A 19068-nucleotide genomic window follows, 5' to 3' on the forward strand; every position below is an offset into this window, starting at 1 on the left:
GGGTTTAAATTGATGAAGTAGATTGTGGGCAGATGTAACATTTTGAAATTTCACATTGTTGAATAAGTCATGTTGGTACTAGACTTTGCATACCTTGAATTTAAACAGACATGAAAGTAGCAAAATATACCCATTGTACTGTCATTGTTTAGTAGCAATAACAAGTGTTCGCTTGCCCTGTGTAGCGTCGAAAATGTAACTCAAGTGACAAAATGTATGGTTTTATTAACTGATCAATGTATCATGTTGTTTTTGTAGTAGGCGTATAATAATGGTGGTCAAACTTTTCATCACTAGACAGGATGACCGGGTACCAAGTTTGACATACCAAACATTGTATTTGTATTGGATATTGTAATACTTCAATAACGTCATAATTTACTTATTTGCTTATGAATATGTTACTAGTTTGAAGTTTCCCTGTTCATCTGATGAGCATATGTGGAAATATAGGATGATGGTAACGATCTCAAATACATACACATACATTTTCTTGATGAATAAAACAAGCGAAATTGATTTCATTCTAGAACTACAACTATTTATGTCTATTTATGTTATGATAAAAATATTAATTAAAATCAAATAAAATGACGTCACTGATCAACGAACATAACATCGTTGTATATGTAGACACGATATTATTGCTCTAAAGCTCTGTCTACACTATCAAACTAGTTTGATAAAAAGAATGTGGTATGCCAAAATATGGTAGTGATATACAGAGATACAAGAAAATATAATACAAAATAGAGTTAGCATACTCACAATTGAGACAGCAAACGAGCTGTAGACTATTTACTTCAAATGTAAATAAACACGTCAGCTGAAGTTCATGGTGATTGAAATAAAATGTCAATACGCTTTGGTGATTATTATAAATCCTTTTATATAAACTCATCGGAGCAACACCAACTGAATTTACTATTTGAATATTATAAACCAAAATAAATTACTTCCTTATAAGAAAAAAAAAGTAGCAATTACGAGGTGAATTAACGCTATAAAATGTCATTAAATTTATTGACGGATCAACATTTTCATTATAAAAGTTTTCGTTTTCCAACAGTAGAAAGCAAAACAGGCTGCACTATTTCATTTCTAACACTTTCAAGAAGATTGAGTAATGAACAACTTGGAATTGAAAATGAAACATTTATAAAGCTATAGTGTTAAAATGAGAAAAAACTAAAAATAATTTCTGATAATTTTGAAGAAAGATGCGAAAGAAAAAGAATATAAGGCTATGCCTAAATGCCATCACATGACACACTAAAATAAAAACTTTTGTATATATGTTCATATCACATTGTTTTTGTCAAATAAAGATTCATAGTGTAGACAGAGTTTGAGTTTAAAATGGCCTTTTTAACTAAGATAGGGATCATGGCTTGCATCAATAAATTTGCTTAGTGAATACCTATAAATGCTTATTAAAGTTTAGGATAGACGTGGCCTATATTCCAAATCAATTCTTTTTGTCTAAACTTCGTCATTCTAAGATTTAATAATAAAAAAATTATAAAATATATTTTTAAAAAGGTATTAAAGTAACTATTTGCTTATGTGATTTTGAAAACTGTCTAAAGCAACTGAATAACTTTGATAAGCACATTGGATCAAAACTGAATTGCGTTTGATTGGTTTTAATCTGAATTAAGATCGGTAAACTTATGATGCTGCCCTCTCTATTATAACCAAACAAACTATTTATAATCTGATTGTTGCTCGAGGAGTGGAGGATCGGGAGACGAGAGGGAAAGAATCGAATCGAATCGAATCGGACTTACTTTTGGTTACTTGTTATAATAGGGCCTAGCTAGCCTAAGGCTACAGCAATAATTTGGAGTTTCGTGTGAAAACTCTTGGATGTTGGTGAACAAAACTGGGCTAAAAGTAAATTCTATTTTTGTTTCAAACTCTAAGAATGGTATTCCTACCCTTGGACCAATCCAAAGGGAATATCTATGGAATTCATAAGGATATGCGCAGTTACATGCGCAGTAAAGATAATGGAGCAACTTGGCAGTTTGTCAGTAAGGACAAGTGGGACTCATCAAAAACGTTGCCAGACTTCAAGACTGCTGGATCTAATGAGGGGAACTGGCTATGTGAGTTATTATTGTTACCTTAATTTTATCACTAAAAATAGGTCCCGTATACAGCTACATTTACATTTTTTTCTTTTTACGAACAAAGTCCTGTCAATTCTTTGTTTAATGTATTCATTATTCAATGAAACGACGCAGACCTTCGTTCCGTTCAAGTGTGTATGAAGCTTACGACAGGTTAAGAATGTTATTATGGTTGATTAGCAATGCAAAGACTTACGCACAACGCAAGAGTAAAATTCACAAGTGCTAGCTAATTTTAAATGCTTGTGAATGCGTTGCCAGTATATCCATGTGGAAATACACTAAAAAGACTATATTATTTTAAGTAATGCGTAATATTCAATTTTGAGCAAAGCATCTCGAGTTGTAATGATTAGTACAATGTGAGACGTTGTGTGCAATATGTTCATCCGTAGGATGATAAGAAAATATATAAAAATACTAATTAAAATGTCTCTTATATTTTCATAAACATAATAATATAATTATAATTCCATATAATATAATAAGTTATGGTATTATGTAATAATAACAATTGTAATTTCTATCTCCTTAACAGATGATGATAGCGGCCTAAAGTATAACAACGTTTTGAAAATGAAAACAGACTGCTGCTAAAAGCTAGCTAGCAACTCGAAGTTCTATTCAGCTTTCGAAATTATTACGCAAACAAGAATTTGTTCTATTGTATTTTAAAATGTAACAATATTTACTGTTATTAGGCCTACTGTTTTTATTTTAGTAATATTTGCATTTTGAGCACTAAAACATATTTTTGGAAATGTATCACCTTGTTATACGCACAAATATAAATTATTACTAATAACTATTATTAATATATTTTTCACTTTCTATTTGTGATATGTAGCAGGTATTTTTCAGTAATATTTTTATTCATTTCATTCATTTTATATTTGGTTATATATTATGATTCGAAAATTGATAATAAATCTTGTTTATTAACCCTAACTCCATAAAACATGAACTCAGACTTTGAATAGGCCATTTTAAAGTTTTAGTAAAGTTATTCACTTACGAACAAACAAAATGATTCCACTTATAAAGAGACGAATTAAACGGTTAAATTTAACCGAAAGCCACTGACTTGCAGCCAATTTGACTTCTTTTTGCTTTAAATTAGGCCTACAATTTTTTTTTCAGGTAATAAGTTTTTATCCAAATTTTAGTCAAAGTGAATACCTATTATGTAACATGGCATATTCAACAACAAAAACATTTTAAATCGTTATCTTTAATCCAATGTATGTGTTTAAATGAATAATAGTAGGCTAGTATGTTTATAGCAGCGCAAAAAAATATCGATATTACTCAAATTTAAGACTTATTGTTAAAATATTTACAGAGATAACTAATATTTTGTGCATCAGTAAAATGTAAATGTGGGAGAATAAGATGTGTCTTGCAGCCTAACTGTGTTGAATTGCGCATGGGTGTGGACGACACATACAATAACTTTCATTTTATAAACCTTAGAAGCACTTATATAATTATTATTATTAATATATGGTAATATTTAAAAGAAGTAAATTTATTACATTACATTATGCATATTGAAACTGGATTTCTGCGTATTCTAATATATTTATTTATACAATACCATTTGATTAAATATTGATATTCACTATAGTGTTTAATAAATGTAATTTAATGTTAATTAGTATTGGTCAAAAGCTTATTATACACATTTTCATATATGGTCAGTGAACGTTTTTATCTGGTGCTTAAAATAGGCCTATTTCACCAGCTATAAATCTAAGCTTATTTACTCCTATTAGCAACCAGCGTTTGTATCATCAGAAACTATGATCACACCTGTGTCCTCTCTTCTTTTCTGATTGTGTCGACGACTTTGCTGGATTCCTGAGTTGACATACGCTGCTTGTTCCTTCGACGACGACGACTTACTTACTTTTGTAAAAACTTCAACAGTACTTTCATTTATATTTGTACCCTTCAGAAATGCGTCTTTAACCTGATATTTAATTAAAATATTAAAATATTAACAACGTTTACTCAAATTACATTATGTTAGAGGCACAAAATGATGTTGGCACGGGAAATGCACATTGTTTTACTAAGATACGTGTAATAATTGTGTTTTTTTCTTTGGTATGTAAATCGGATAATAAAATGGAAGGCCTTTTTTAAAATGTTGATACATGAAAGAGTTTTTGATTGTAGTACTCTAGTAATATTAGTTCAACTGATCAGTACAGTATAGTAAAGCCGACGTTACTTATAGATCAGTAAATCTCTTTCTGCCGGTACACTATCAAAAGATCTGTATATAATTATTTATATTTACCTCTCTTAAATATTTGTCCGTAAATGAATGAAGATTCACTAACACACTCGACTTCTTAAACAATGTGCTAATTGGCTGAGAATAAAAAGCATTAGTATTAGTATATCATGTTACCGTATTTCTGTCTATGTTTGTATTTGTTGACATATGCCTATGCCTTGACCTATGCCTATTAGTTTCTTTGAACAATATTGATAGTCTTTGTACATACCTGTATAAGAGAATTTACTTCATCAATAACGTTCATGCGATCACAAGATGGAGTATGCTTGACGTCACTATAGAACTTAGTAACAAGTTGGCGGTATCGTGGAATCTCTTTTACATACATCTGTCGATGACTTGGCGAATTCTTTGAAATAAAAAATTGAAAGTTAGACAAGCACTAAAGAACACATTTTGACCTGACTTTAACCAAAAATAGACGTTTCATATTAAATGACTGATGAAATATTACAAAATAGTCATGTAGCTATGAAAATATAAGTAGCTTGTATTATACAATATGCATAAAGATATAAATATTAATCATAATATTGAAACCGTAGGGTGATCTACATTGATGAGCTGTGAAGCGATTTGCAGATGACGGTTTGGAATATAAATAATCAAAACAAAGTGTATTCGCGATAAAAATTATGCCAGATTTAGACAAACTGTTCGTTTACGGTATATTAGGTTTAGTTCCTAATTTCAACAAAATCGTGCAAATATATAACTAAAAGAATAATATGAACAAATGATTCTCAACAGAAACAAAAGTAGTAAGACTGATTCATTACCGGTAACGTTTAGAAGTAGGTCTACGGTCAGATGTCGTCGATGACAGGAAATAACACATTAAATTAGCCGGACATACGATAAATAAATAAATAAATGAATTGTTTTTGCTTACCTTTTTAAAACCAAACAGCTCAATTGACCAAGATTCTCGAAAAACAGTAGAGATGACACCGAGAGTGATATCAATAGGGGGCGTTTGTTGAATGTCACAGACATAAGCAGGGTTTCTCAGAATTCTTAACCAAAACATCTCAGCTAAACTAAAAAAGGATAAAAATATGATTATTGATCTAGTCCATTTCTGGTTTCTCTTGCTATTTTGATTATATTGTATGGACAATGGAAGAAATACAAGATGATATGGAAATTGTAAGTAAAAATCATTTAAAAAAATGCTCATTATAAATGAAGAAATAAACGCTCATAGGCCTATATAAAAATATCTATATATTATCTAACATTTTTTTGCAATTTCCATACCTGTTGTTCTTCCATATCTTCAATTCATTGATACTAACACCATGCTTAGTCGCCATGTTATCCAGAAAATCAAAAAGATATTTAACAAATAATGGTAGGTGGATGTTCGATGATGAGCTGAACACATTATTCATTATGGAGTCAACATGCTGCTGGTACATTTGCTGTGGACATGTGAGATATTAATATACTTATTACTGTAAAATATTAAGGAAAAACATGATTCATCAAACCAAACCAATGATGTTCGATATATGCAGAACAACAATAAAAGTGAGTATACTTCCATAAATATAAAACAAGTTCCTAGTATCCAGACGGCCAACACAAGTTTGACCAATAACAAGATACATTTAGGGTGATTCGTCTCATGTGCATGTCAAGTTGCATCCTATTAAAAACCAACTGTTTAAAAATAGTTAAAATAAAAAATGTTGTTTTTATTTATTCATACCTTAGTTTCAGTTAACCTTTCAAAGATGGATTCATCAATATCTGGCTTCTCACCGTCCATTGCATCATAAGCACCCGTGTACACATTTCCTTCCAACTAAACATTAAACAAATTCCATTTCAAAATCAAAACTTACCGACTACACTTGCCAAGTCTCTAGTTATTGTAAAACGGGGGAAAAAAATTATTTCACCTATAAAAAGACAAAATAAACAGTTAAATTACCTAAAAACTCATTGTCTTCCAGACAATTTGACCATTTTTTTTCTCAGGTAAATAAATTTTTTTCAGACCCAATTTTTTGTGAGAGTGAATAACTATTATGTGACATTAAAATAACATATTCAACAAAAAAATTAAAAAAAATATTTTTTTAGGGGGACAATATATCTTTAATGTTCCCATTAATTAATAAAACGACGCAGACTTCCGTCCGTTCAAGTGTTTATGAAGCTTACGACAAGTTAAGAATGCTATTATGGTTGGTGAGCAATGCAAAGACGTACGCACAACGCAAGAGTAATTTGACAAATCACAAGTGCTAGCTCATTTTAAATGCTTGTGAATGCGTTGTCAGTATATCCATGTTGTGGAAATACACTAAAAAGACTACGTTATATTCAATTTTGGTCAAAGCATCTCGAGTTGTAATGATTCGTACAGTGTGAGATGTTGTGTGCAATATGTTCATCCTTAGGATGATAAGAAAATATTTAAAAAACTAATTAAAATTTCTCTTTTATTTTCATAAACATAATAAAATTATAATTCCATATAATATAATAAGTTATGGTATTATGTAATAATAACAATTGTAATTTCTATCTCCTTAACAGATGATGATAGCGGCCTAAAGTATAACAACGTTTTGAAAATGAAAACAGACTGCTGCTAAAAGCTAGCGACTCGAAGTTCTATTCAGCTTTCGAAATTATTACGCAAACAAGAATTTGTTCTATTGTATTTTAAAATGTAACAATATTTACTGTTATTAGGCCTACTGTTTTTTTTAGTAATATTTGCATTTTGAGCACTAAAACATCTTTTTGGAAATGTATCACCTTGTTATACGCACAAATATAATGTATTACTAATAACTATTAATAATATATTTTTCACTTTCTATTTGTGATATGTAGCAGGTATTTTTCAGTAATATTTTTATTCATTTCATTCATTTTATAATTTTGGTAATATTTATGATTCGAAAATTGATAATAAATTTTGTTTATTAACCCTAACTCCATAAAACATGAACTCAGACTTTGAATAGGCCATTTTAAAGTTTTAGTAAAGTTACTCACTTACGAACAAACAAAACGATTCCACTTATAAAGAGACGAATTAAACGGTTACATTTAACCGAAACCCACTGACTGGCAACCATTTTTTTCGCTTTAAATTAGGCCTACAATTTTTTTTTTCAGGTAATAAGTTTTTATCCAAATTTTAGTCAAAGTGAATACCTATTATGTAACATGGCATATTCAACAACAAAAACATTTTAAATCGTTATCTTTAATCCAATGTATGTGTTTAAATGAATAATAGTAGGCTAGTATGTTTATAGAAGCGCAAAAAATATCGATATTACTCAAATTTAAGACTTAGACCTATTGTTAAAATATTTACAGAGATAACTAATATTTTGTGCATCAGTAAAATGTAAATGTGGGAGAATAAGATGTGTCTTGCAGCCTAACTGTGTTGAATTGCGCATGGGTGTGGACGACACATACAATAACTTTCATTTTATAAACCTTAGAAGCACTTATATAATTATTATTATTAATATATTATGGTAATATTTAAAAGAAGTAAATTTATTACATTACATTATGCATATTGAAACTGGATATTCTAATATATTTATTTATACAATACCATTTGATTAAATATTGATATTCACTATAGCGTTTAATAAATTTAATTTAATGTTAATTAGTATTGGTCAAAAGCGTATTATACACATTTTCATATATGGTCAGTAAACGTTTTTATCTGGTACTTAAAATAGGCCTATTTCACCAGCTATAAATCTAAGCTTATTTACTCATATTAGCAACCAGCGTTTGTAGCATCAGAAACTACGATCACACCTGTGTCCTCTCTTCTTTTCTGATTGTGTCGACGACTTTGCTGGATTCCTGAGTTGACATACGCTGCTTGTTCCTTCGACGACGACGACTTACTTACTTTTGTAAAAACTTCAACAGTACTTTCATTTTTATTTGTACCCTTCAGAAATGCGTCTTTAACCTGATATTTAATTAAAATATTAAAATATTAACAACGTTTATTACACTCAAATGACATTATGTTAGAGACACAATGATGTTGGCACGGAAATGCACATTGTTTTACTAAGATTCGTGTAATAATTGTGTTTTTTTCTTTGATATGTAAATCGGATAATAAAATGGAAGGCCTGTTTTAAAATGTTAATACATGAAAGAGTTTTTTATTGTAGTATTCTAGTAATATTAGTTCAACTGATCAGTACAGTATAGTAAAGCCGACGTTACTTATAGATCAGTAAATCTCTTTCTGCCGGTACACTATCAAAAGATCTGTATATAATTATTTATATTTACCTCTCTTAAATATTTGTCCGTAAATGAATGAAGATTCACTAACACACTCGACTTCTTAAACAATGTGCTAATTGGCTGAGAATAAAAAGCATTAGTATTAGTATATCATGTTACCGTATTTCTGTCTATGTTTGTATTTGTTGACATATGCCTATGCCTTGACCTATGCCTATTAGTTTCTTTGAACAATATTGATAGTCTTTGTACATACCTGTATAAGAGAATTTACTTCATCAATAACGTTCATGCGATCACAAGATGGAGTATGCTTGACGTCACTATAGAACTTAGTAACAAGTTGGCGGTATCGTGGAATCTCTTTTACATACATCTGTCGATGACTTGGCGAATTCTTTGAAATAAAAAACTGAAAGTTAGACAAGCACTAAAGAACACTGACTTTAATATTTCATCAGTCATATTAAATGACTGATGAAATATTACAAAATAGTCATGTAGCTATTAAAGCGTAAGTAGCTTGTGAATGCTTGCATCATACAATATGTATAAAGATATAAGTAATAATCATAATATTGAAACCGTAGGGTGATCTACATTGATGAGCTGTGAAGCGATTTGCAGGTGACGGTTTGGAATATAAATAATCAAAACAAAGTGTATTCGCGATAAAAATTATGCCAGATTTAGACAAACTGTTCGTTTACGGTATATTAGGTTTAGTTCTTAATTTCAACAAAATCGTGCAAATATATAACTAAAAGAATAATATAAACAAATGATTCTCAACAGAAACAAAAGTAGTAAGACTGATTCATTACCGGTAACGTTTAGAAGTAGGTCGATGACAGGAAATAACACATTAAATTAGCCGGACATACGATAAATAAATAAATAAATGCATTGTTTTTGCTTACCTTTTTAAAACCAAACAGCTCAATTGACCAAGATTCTCGAAAAACAGTAGAGATGACACCGAGAGTGATATCAATAGGGGGCGTTTGTTGAATGTCACAGACATAAGCAGGGTTTCTCAGAATTATTAACCAAAACATCTCAGCTAAACTAAAAAAAGGATAAAAATATGATTATTGATCTAGTCCATTTCTGGTTTCTCTTGCTATTTTGATTATATTGTATGGACAATGGAAGAAATACAAGATGATATGGAAATTGTAAGGAAAAATCATTTAAAAAAATGCTCATTATAAATGAAGAAATAAACGCTCATAGGCCTATAGAAAAATAAATGATAACATTTTTAATTTGAATTTTAAATAATTATAATTTAAATTTCTTAACCTTGTTTCTCTTAATATTAAATAATTAAATAATTGGGAGCTAATTCTTCGATGTAAATCGTAGATACACCGTCGTTAGCTTTAAGTAAAACCTCATTATCTAACATTTTTTTGCAATTTCCAAACCTGTTGTTCTTCCATATCTTCAATTCATTGATACTAACACCATGCTTAGTCGCCATGTTATCCAGAAAATCATAAAGATATTTAACAAATAATGGTAGGTGGATGTTCGATGATGAGCTGAACACATTATTCATTATGGAGTCAACATGCTGCTGGTATATTTGCTGTGGACATGTGAGATATTAATATACGTATTACTGTAAAATATTAAGGAAAAACATGATTCATCAAACCAACCAATGATGTTCGATATATGCAGAACAACAATAAAAGTGAGTTTACTTCCATAAATATAAAACAAGTTCCCAGTATCCAGACGGCCAACACAAGTTTGACCAATAACAAGATACATTTAGGGTGATTCGTCTCATGTGCATGTCAAGTTGCATCCTATTAAAAACCAACTGTTTAAAAATAGTTAAAATAAAAAATGTTGTTTTTATTTATTCATACCTTAGTTTCAGTTAACCTTTCAAAGATGGATTCATCAATATCTGGCTTCTCGCCGTCCATTGCATCATAAGCACCCGTGTACACATTTCCTTTCAACTAAACATTCAAACAAATTCCATTTCAAAATCAAAACTGACCGACTACACTTGCCAAGTATCTAGTTATTGTTTCTTTTTACGTATCGCCACGAGCGGTGATTTTGGTTTAGTTATGACAAGCAATCTATGCCAAAATATTTTTTAAACTAGAACGTCTAAACAGATTATCAACTATCGTAAAGCTACTTTCCTGCATATTTAGTTCACAGTTAATTATTAGATGTCCAATAAGCAATAAGATTTGTTGATATCAAATGTTATTCAATTACTGGTGACTGTAAAATATTTGAACTAAAAACACTCACAATGTGAAAAGTGCCATCTGCATTGATTGATGTTTGGTAGATGTTAGTTTCTTAAAAAGTAAAGTTAGATCATAGACAATAATAACAATAACAATAGCACAAACAACAACAACAAATAACTTGGTCTATTCTGCCACTCATTGGCGCAATAAAGCTGTTTGATGTTGTTTGTTAATGTGTTTGCCGAAATATAACATAATACCAATAAGAAATATTTAGTATAAATGGCCGTGACTTTATAAACAGTATTGTTTTTTTTATATTATTAATTTATTATTGAATAATTATAATTACAAAAAATAAGAAGAAACTGACAAAGTAAAATATAGTACTAGATACTGGTAAGGTTGGAATGTAGTATGTATACCAATACATATTATCATTATTACCATGTCTAGCAACTATTGGTTGCTTAATTGTATCATACGGGTCTGACGCGTTGATATCTTCCTTCCAAACGTCTACAAACGCTACCACTGCGTTATTTTGAATCTGAAAAAAAATTAATTCTTCAAATTTACGATCCGAGTAGTGATTGATTTATTTGTTTCCTAACGTGCTGGTGGAGAAAAGTATTTTCTATTTTTTCTATTACTATGTGGGTGCGTCATGTTAAGCCCGACTTCTTGTGTCCACTGACGTCCGGACCTTACACAACATATGCCTAGTAAGGACTAATCAATTTTTCTAACAGATATTAAAAAAAAAAAATACTACAGTAATATTACTCCAAAATCTGCAATTGTTTTTAGTTTTCTTTCTGTCTGTAAATCAGTATCTTCTAAAATAATTCGTTGATCTACATTCACTCTCCATTCTAAATTTAGAAAACAATTATTACTTTATTATGTATATAATTGAAATCTACAGAATAAAGGAGTAGGATACAATTATACAACAATTGCCTGTTTGTTGGTGTACTCACCTAACTGAACGTGTGAAACGTTGGGTCTTTTTGAAAAAGGTTGTTCCTTAAACATAACATTTAACAGTTTTTGTTTTACTTGAAATAGCGTATCACAACTGTTTACTTTCACAATTTCTTGTTTTTCTTCATCAACTACCAAACTCAAATCCTAAAGTGAAAACAAATGCCATTGAATTTGTGTGGAAATTCAGTATTTATCGGATTGGCTAATAATTCAATATTTGCAGGATTATCTGACCTTCTTAAACATTTTTTTTCATATACACATTTATTTGTCATGCGCTCTAAGAAGTTATTAAAATAATTGTTTGCAAGTAGCATTATGCTTCAGTGTTATATGTTATATACTCAAATGTTTCCAAAACATTTGCAGATATCTTACTATATTCTCTCCAGTGACATCAATTGGCAGAAGGCAGTTCTCGTCTAAAGAATATTGACAATGATGATGAACAGCGTCTACCGCACCACTATCTATTCTCGTAGTTATAGCATCTACAAGTTGCAAAAGGGGCCCTGATACATACTTCTGCAAAATTCAATTTTAAGTGAACCAAGTAGAATATAAAACACACATAATATGTTTATACACAGTACGTTATTTTAGATCTGAAGATACGAACTCATGCATGTACCTGCTGTATATCGTGAAAAGAAAATCTAAATTATGTAAACAATATAAAATGTATGTAAAACACAAATAAAAGTCTGATATTTAACAGGAAGTACTTACTCTTCTCTGTTAGAACACTGTTAAGTTATTATTAAGAATAATATGTTTATAATTAATGAAACTAATTTACATACCATTGTGTATTTATACATGCATAATGCCAACATGTGAGATATCAGATGTTCAATAACAGTTTCGCCGTTTCTGTAATTTAAGTAAATTGCTATATTATATTTTATTAATAGTAAGAAGTATATTTCACATTGAGTCACTAAAGTATCATGAACCGTCATAACTTGACAAAAGTTATATTAATTAATATCAAAGATATTCAGGGCCCTTGAATATCAGTTAAACCACTGGGCTAAACTGGAATATATAATAAACAAGGCCAACAGCCATTAAGTCGCGTGCTACAATGCATAGTGATACCGGACCGACAGACAGACCGACCGACCGACATAGTGAACTATACTGACCGAAATTACTGAACATGTTTAAAAATGTTGAAATGTTTAAAAACATTTATATTTTTTTAATTTACACGTGCGTAGCCTGTTACTTTTGACGTGCTCGTATAACGTAATTTCGAGTTGAAAAGTAAGTCAAGAAAACAGAAATCTTATTTCATCGAAAATAAATTTTCAAAATTTTAAGCGCGCGTACGCATGCGTTACATGCGCTACGCACGTAATTGTATTGCCATATGATGATTTATGCCCTGAAATTTATGAGTACCAAATTTTATTTAATTGTGATTCATGGTTGTGAAGATATGATTACAAACGTGATTTCGTTAAATCGTGCGTAGACCGCGTAATTTTTTATTGCGCACCGTGAAAACATAACCACATCGATTTCTGGCCATAAGGAATATTCTGTGAAAAATTGACTTAGCTAGATTAAACTGATATCAAGATAAAGTCAGAAAGCGATAAAACGCATAGTGATACCGGACCGACAGACAGAGACAGACAGACAGACCGACAGACAGACAGACAGACAGACCAACCGACCGACATAGTGAACTATAGAGTCGCTTTCACGCGACTAAAAACACACGTTGTAAATGTTGGTAATGTAATGAACAATAATTAATAATTATAAAAGCAAGTACTACAATTAATTTTAAAAAACAAAATAACTTCACCTACTTGCTTAAAGCTAACTTGACCTTCTTGACCTTCACTTTGTTAGCAATATGTTTGCTTAGAAGCATATCCATAATACTAAAACATTTATAGTGTAAGTATACAACATATTAGAATTAATCATAACCATAAGAATTAGTTAAAACTAATTTCAAATTGTATAACTATCATTGCTACTGTGGACTTAGATAATACACTTTAACTACATGCTTCTCACCTAAAAGCCATGTCAGTGCTGCCAATTCTAGCGTTCTTGCATATGAAATACATAAGAATTGTAAATTAATTATTTGGTTTATACAAGTATTACTCACTGAAATAGATATTCTGTTTTATCATCACCAATCATAGCCATTAGGAACAAAGCGGAAAAGTTTTGCCTAAATTAAAACAGATCAGAGTTTGTATTAAATATAGGCGTAAATATAGTATAATAGTAACCAATAGACTGTAACGGTTTTCTAACGTGTTCTGCTACCAGAACCATTTAATAGACAAAGTTGGACGTGAACCATGGTAACGTAAAAGTGGCAATGATTGCTTCTTTCGCTTTTACATTGACTTATTACCTAAAACTGTTAAAATCATTACAAATTGGTTTTTTTATATACCTTTGTAAAGATATAAACGATGAGTTATTTTCTAAAATGTTAATCATTTTCATTAGAAACGTCTCGTCCAAAAACAAACCCAGTTCGGGTAAACCTCGATGATCTTCCAACAGTTCGGTCTATAAAACATAATAAAACAATACCACATGAAGAAAAACATATAAAAAGTTATAATATTATAATAATAATCGTTTTCCATCTGTAAAAAAAATATTATGTAAAGTTGAGAATTTTTAATTTTAAACAATTTGCCTACTTCCTTTCTTTCTTTCGGATGACATGATGTAAATACTGCAAAGTCCTAACAAAATATAATTAATCATTGAGGTAACACCCTGCGTTAATTGATATCCAACAAAATGTTTTGTAACGTTGTGTAATCACAAGCAAGTAGCAATATCTTACATATCCGCTTTCTTGCATTACTGGAGTCATCTCACATCCTAGAAACAGCATACATTGTACATAATTCTCTTTGCTCTGACTAAATTCCCTTGGTATTATGTCGTCATGTACTATGCCCATATACCTTACTTCTGAATCATCGTTATTTATTTCTAGAAACTCCTCTTCTTTGTCTAATATGAATATGAAAATATGAATTAATTTATTAACAATTACTTAAATTGCAGTTATTGACTTTCTAAGTATATACTGACTGTAGCTTAATGTGTAATTTATTGTTTAATTATAATGCCCATTTGCTATCATCATCATCTATATACAGTACCTAAACCCTAAACTCGGCGCTAAAAAATGCCAAACATTTTGATTAATTGTGCATATTAGTTTGCCAGTAGCGTATTCATATAGGCAGTCTCATTATCTTGTTGGTTTTGTTGAATACATGCCAATGTATGTATTTATGCTAAATAATACATCAATAGTGAAGCTCACAAGGTAATTTTATTACAAAAACTTGTTAAAACTCGTTTCTAGATGAATTGCGATAGTAATTTAAAATATGTCTACTTTCAAGAAGTAAAATCAATACTCTCAGTTTATGGGGCATTGTAGAAATAATCAGTTATTATTTTACATCACTCACACATCTAAATTTAGCTTTAACTTTTCAAGCCCCTAATGATATAAATAGTTTGAGTTTATCTATACTGCTTTCTAGCTTACTTTTTGTAAAAAATCTCACTGTTGTTTCTTCCAATTGTCTGTCAAGCATTCTTGATCTACGCCAGTAGACAGGTATGATCGTAATGATGATAGCCACAATCAAAACAACCGTAATTATAATAATTATGACGGTGGTAGACAATCCAATGCCTACATATCTTATTGGACCGAAAGTGAACTTTAGATTTCCATGACGGATCTAAAGTTATTTGGAGACAATCAATATTAAAACACTAACATTGGTTACATACTGTAGTTTAAAACAATCTAGTAGTAATAATGTTAGAATAAATATATTCAAAAATGTTTAAAATGGTATTGTTCCCCTGAAAAAATATTAAAACACTAAAATTGGTTACATTCTGTAGTACATTTTTTGTTAAAAACAATCTAGTAGTAATAATGTTAGAATGAATATATTCAAAAATGTTTAAGTAGCAAAGTCTAAAATTCGAATTTTGTAAAATTAGGATCTTGACAAATACTTTTTTGTCTCTAAGTTCTGCACAGTTTGTGATTTTGACATTATTGGCTACAGACTATTGAATATTATAAAAATATTACAGTATAATATTAAAAGTATTATCTGGTGATCTCACGACCTACCATAACAAGAGGATGATCTTCACCATCTACTGGAGTAGGTTCATCATCTGGTACTTCAACAAGAACTACTGTACGTGATATTGAATTTACAGTGCATTTAACACTTCCAATAAAGACTTCAACATCCTCAACATCACTTGCAAGGTTGATGTCAGAACCCTATTATGTAAATACTGTTTTTTTTTTAATTATGTTGGGTATAAATAAAATAGTGATTCTCAAAACTATAATCAAGTTTAATATGTACCAATGTAGCAATGTTTTTAATTTATTGGTCAGTTATTTTCTCTCGCACTTGTAATGAGAATAAATTACAATTACGTCAGCATTGGGCAAAACATCTGACCAATAAAAATTGTATATATAAAATTTGAATCTGGACGAGTTTATGATAATTTAGATGTTGTGGATGTTTCAAGTAGTCCGATTTTTCAAAGATTTGATTGTAAATCTTACATGTTTAAAAGCACATTAATTTATTCCATGTTATGTAATTAGTTATATTTAAAATGTTGCTATGATATTTAGTAATCGGAATAATATCAATTGTTCTTACAAATTAAACAAGAAGAAATATATGACTCCTTTTAAAAAACCTGACGGTTTTGATGTGTAGGCTTGAGACCATCGTTAAGAGATAAACGTCTTCTCCTAACTATGACCTCCAAGACTAAATATCAAAACCATCAAGTGGCTGGAAAGGAGTCCAATCGCATCGAATACACAAAAATTGACCAAGTTTTTGCTGGTTTACAATACATGAATTCTAACTGTGGTACATTCAAGCGAAATCGGACATAAGTCGCACGTGTAGATTCGTAGAGACAGCCAAAAACAATAAAAGGCTGACAAATTCATATATGCATTACTCTTAAATCGAAACCAAATGAAAATATTTTCACATAATTACCATCAGAATCATAAACTCGTCAATTTCTTTGTCACATTTATATCCTCCATCTTCAGTTTTCTCTCCGTAAGAAGATTTATTATCAAAGAGATAATAAACTGGATTAGGGTAAACAGAAAATCCGAAATCACCGTTCAATGTTGGAACAAAATCATCAAATGAAAAGGTCAAATGTAAAACTTCCTGGTCTGCCTGTCGTCTGCTACCTGATGTGGAGAGATCAGCTGGTGGACTTTCACAATCCATGTCCTCATTTGACAGAATTATACAGTTCTGGGAAAAAAATATTATTTTGTTTCCTGCTCAATTATTTCATATAATATTCCTCGATATATGTATTTTTACAAAATTATACAATCATTTTAAAGAAGAAAGTGTTAAATAAATTGCCATTACCAAGTTCCTAATGGTGGGTATATGTAAGTATGCCCTAATATTAGTAGTTAAGTGTTCTTTCTTTCAATCGAAATTCATCAAATTGTAATTTAAATCTTACATTTTCAGTTAATACATTATTTAACAACATTGTTGCTTTCTGTACATACTGGAAATTTGTTCCTGTCACTATGATGTTTTGCCCACCTCTGCAATAAAAACATTATTTTTAATTTCCATAAATTTAAATTATTTAAAAATATATACATTTTCTTTCTTTATTTTGAATATTTATCATACATTTTAGGAGAATTATCCTAACAATTTAGATAGATATGCAATCAATCAAATAAATGTATTATTCAATCAATTACTGATTGTTACTGAAGCTGTGCGTGGTATTATAGAAACATACTTTGCAGTACTCCACCATTTATTCAATGACAGAACACATCTATTATATTTCAGAACATAATGTATACTTCTTACGCTTGAATGCCTTGTTTGGGTTGGAAGTCAGTCACTGTGGGATTTGTAGTGTAAGTGAAGGTAGGACCATCTCTAACAGCATTTCCAAATGTAACTGTTACTGCAACTTCAGCTCCAGATGTTATATAGTTTGATGTTGTACACATTATCTGGTTTTCATTGATACTGACAAACAAATTGACACAAACAAAATAACCAACCTAATCATTTATACAGTTTTGAGATTATTATAGTATAATTGGCAGAGAAGCAGTTCAAATAAATGTAACATTACGGCAGTGACGAAAAACACTTTATTATAACTTCATTAATAGATTAGCCTGCCCTTATCAATACATTAATTTGAGTTTGTGTTTCGTACCTTGTAACATAACATTCACTTCCATCAATAGATACCATTTTGTCATTACCAGTGTTCAGATTAGATCCACTGAATGTTAGGGTAGTTCCACCAGCTTGAATGCCAAACCTTGGACTCAACTCAGATATAATTGGATTCTAAAATAAAAACACGTTATATTTCTACACAATACAACATCTACAGTATTACATTCAATACAAGTTATGTTTATTTCTAATATGTTAAATACAAACACTGATTTCATTATATTCAAACAAATCTTATAAATAACTTTTCGTACTACAACAGTTTCGTAAACTATATTTTAGTGTGTATAGTGTTAATTAAAATGTAACTAGATTGACTTTCTGCCATTCATGCAAGTAATATTTTTTTAAAAGTTACCTTATTTAAAAAAATATACCTGATAGAGTATGCCTATAGATGCAGTTGTCTTGCCTTGGGCAGTTATGATGACGTCACGTTGAGAAACACTGCCAAACACAGGAGCTTTACATTTCACACTGTGTGGGTATAGTAAATTTTAAAATGTAAACATTTAATTGCGTTGATAAAGGTTATTTCAACGAGGGGTATACTAGGCGAATTATATAAATAAAAAGTATAGTAATTTAGCAAAATGGAAATGGTAAACTCTAAACTGCACAGCAACAAAAGGAAATAAACTAACAATAATTGTCAATATATTCTATTTGTTTTGTTCTATATTAAACTCTTACAAAATTATATTTCAATTATTTCCCCTTAAATTTACTACAGTATACTATTATTAAGAATTAAAATGCAATTTAATAAGTAAAGAAGGCACCTATATTTTATTGTTATATATTATTTAAGTGTTTCT

At 30.0% G+C, this 19068-nt stretch overlaps 1 protein-coding gene and 1 long non-coding RNA gene across 2 annotated transcripts in view; one reads left to right on the forward strand and one right to left on the reverse strand.

The window, feature by feature from the left end:
- Positions 1-19068, reverse strand: part of LOC144856405 (plexin-B-like) — a 66521-nt gene that overhangs the window by 35755 nt on the left and 11698 nt on the right. The window contains exons 14-35 of the mRNA XM_078714408.1: positions 18628-18727; positions 18225-18361; positions 17864-18028; positions 17496-17583; positions 17000-17272; positions 16090-16248; positions 15484-15682; positions 14761-14933; positions 14356-14474; positions 14059-14124; positions 13748-13822; positions 12728-12797; positions 12303-12449; positions 11918-12068; positions 11721-11809; positions 11382-11484; positions 10993-11042; positions 6158-6253; positions 5704-5867; positions 5336-5483; positions 4652-4792; positions 4441-4515 (exon numbers count right to left, since the gene is read on the reverse strand). Coding sequence (XP_078570534.1) covers positions 4441-4515; positions 4652-4792; positions 5336-5483; positions 5704-5867; positions 6158-6253; positions 10993-11042; positions 11382-11484; positions 11721-11809; positions 11918-12068; positions 12303-12449; positions 12728-12797; positions 13748-13822; positions 14059-14124; positions 14356-14474; positions 14761-14933; positions 15484-15682; positions 16090-16248; positions 17000-17272; positions 17496-17583; positions 17864-18028; positions 18225-18361; positions 18628-18727 — 2788 coding nt within the window. The remainder of the gene's footprint in view (positions 1-4440; positions 4516-4651; positions 4793-5335; positions 5484-5703; positions 5868-6157; positions 6254-10992; positions 11043-11381; positions 11485-11720; positions 11810-11917; positions 12069-12302; positions 12450-12727; positions 12798-13747; positions 13823-14058; positions 14125-14355; positions 14475-14760; positions 14934-15483; positions 15683-16089; positions 16249-16999; positions 17273-17495; positions 17584-17863; positions 18029-18224; positions 18362-18627; positions 18728-19068) is intronic.
- On the forward strand, positions 1974-2812 carry LOC144856559 (uncharacterized). Its single transcript, XR_013614941.1, has 2 exons — positions 1974-2111; positions 2674-2812. It is a non-coding gene; the product is annotated as an uncharacterized LOC144856559 (long non-coding RNA).

Source organism: Antedon bifida, chromosome 11 (assembly GCF_963402885.1).
Source record: "Antedon bifida chromosome 11, ecAntBifi1.1, whole genome shotgun sequence".
Taxonomy (NCBI): Eukaryota; Metazoa; Echinodermata; class Crinoidea; order Comatulida; family Antedonidae; genus Antedon; species Antedon bifida.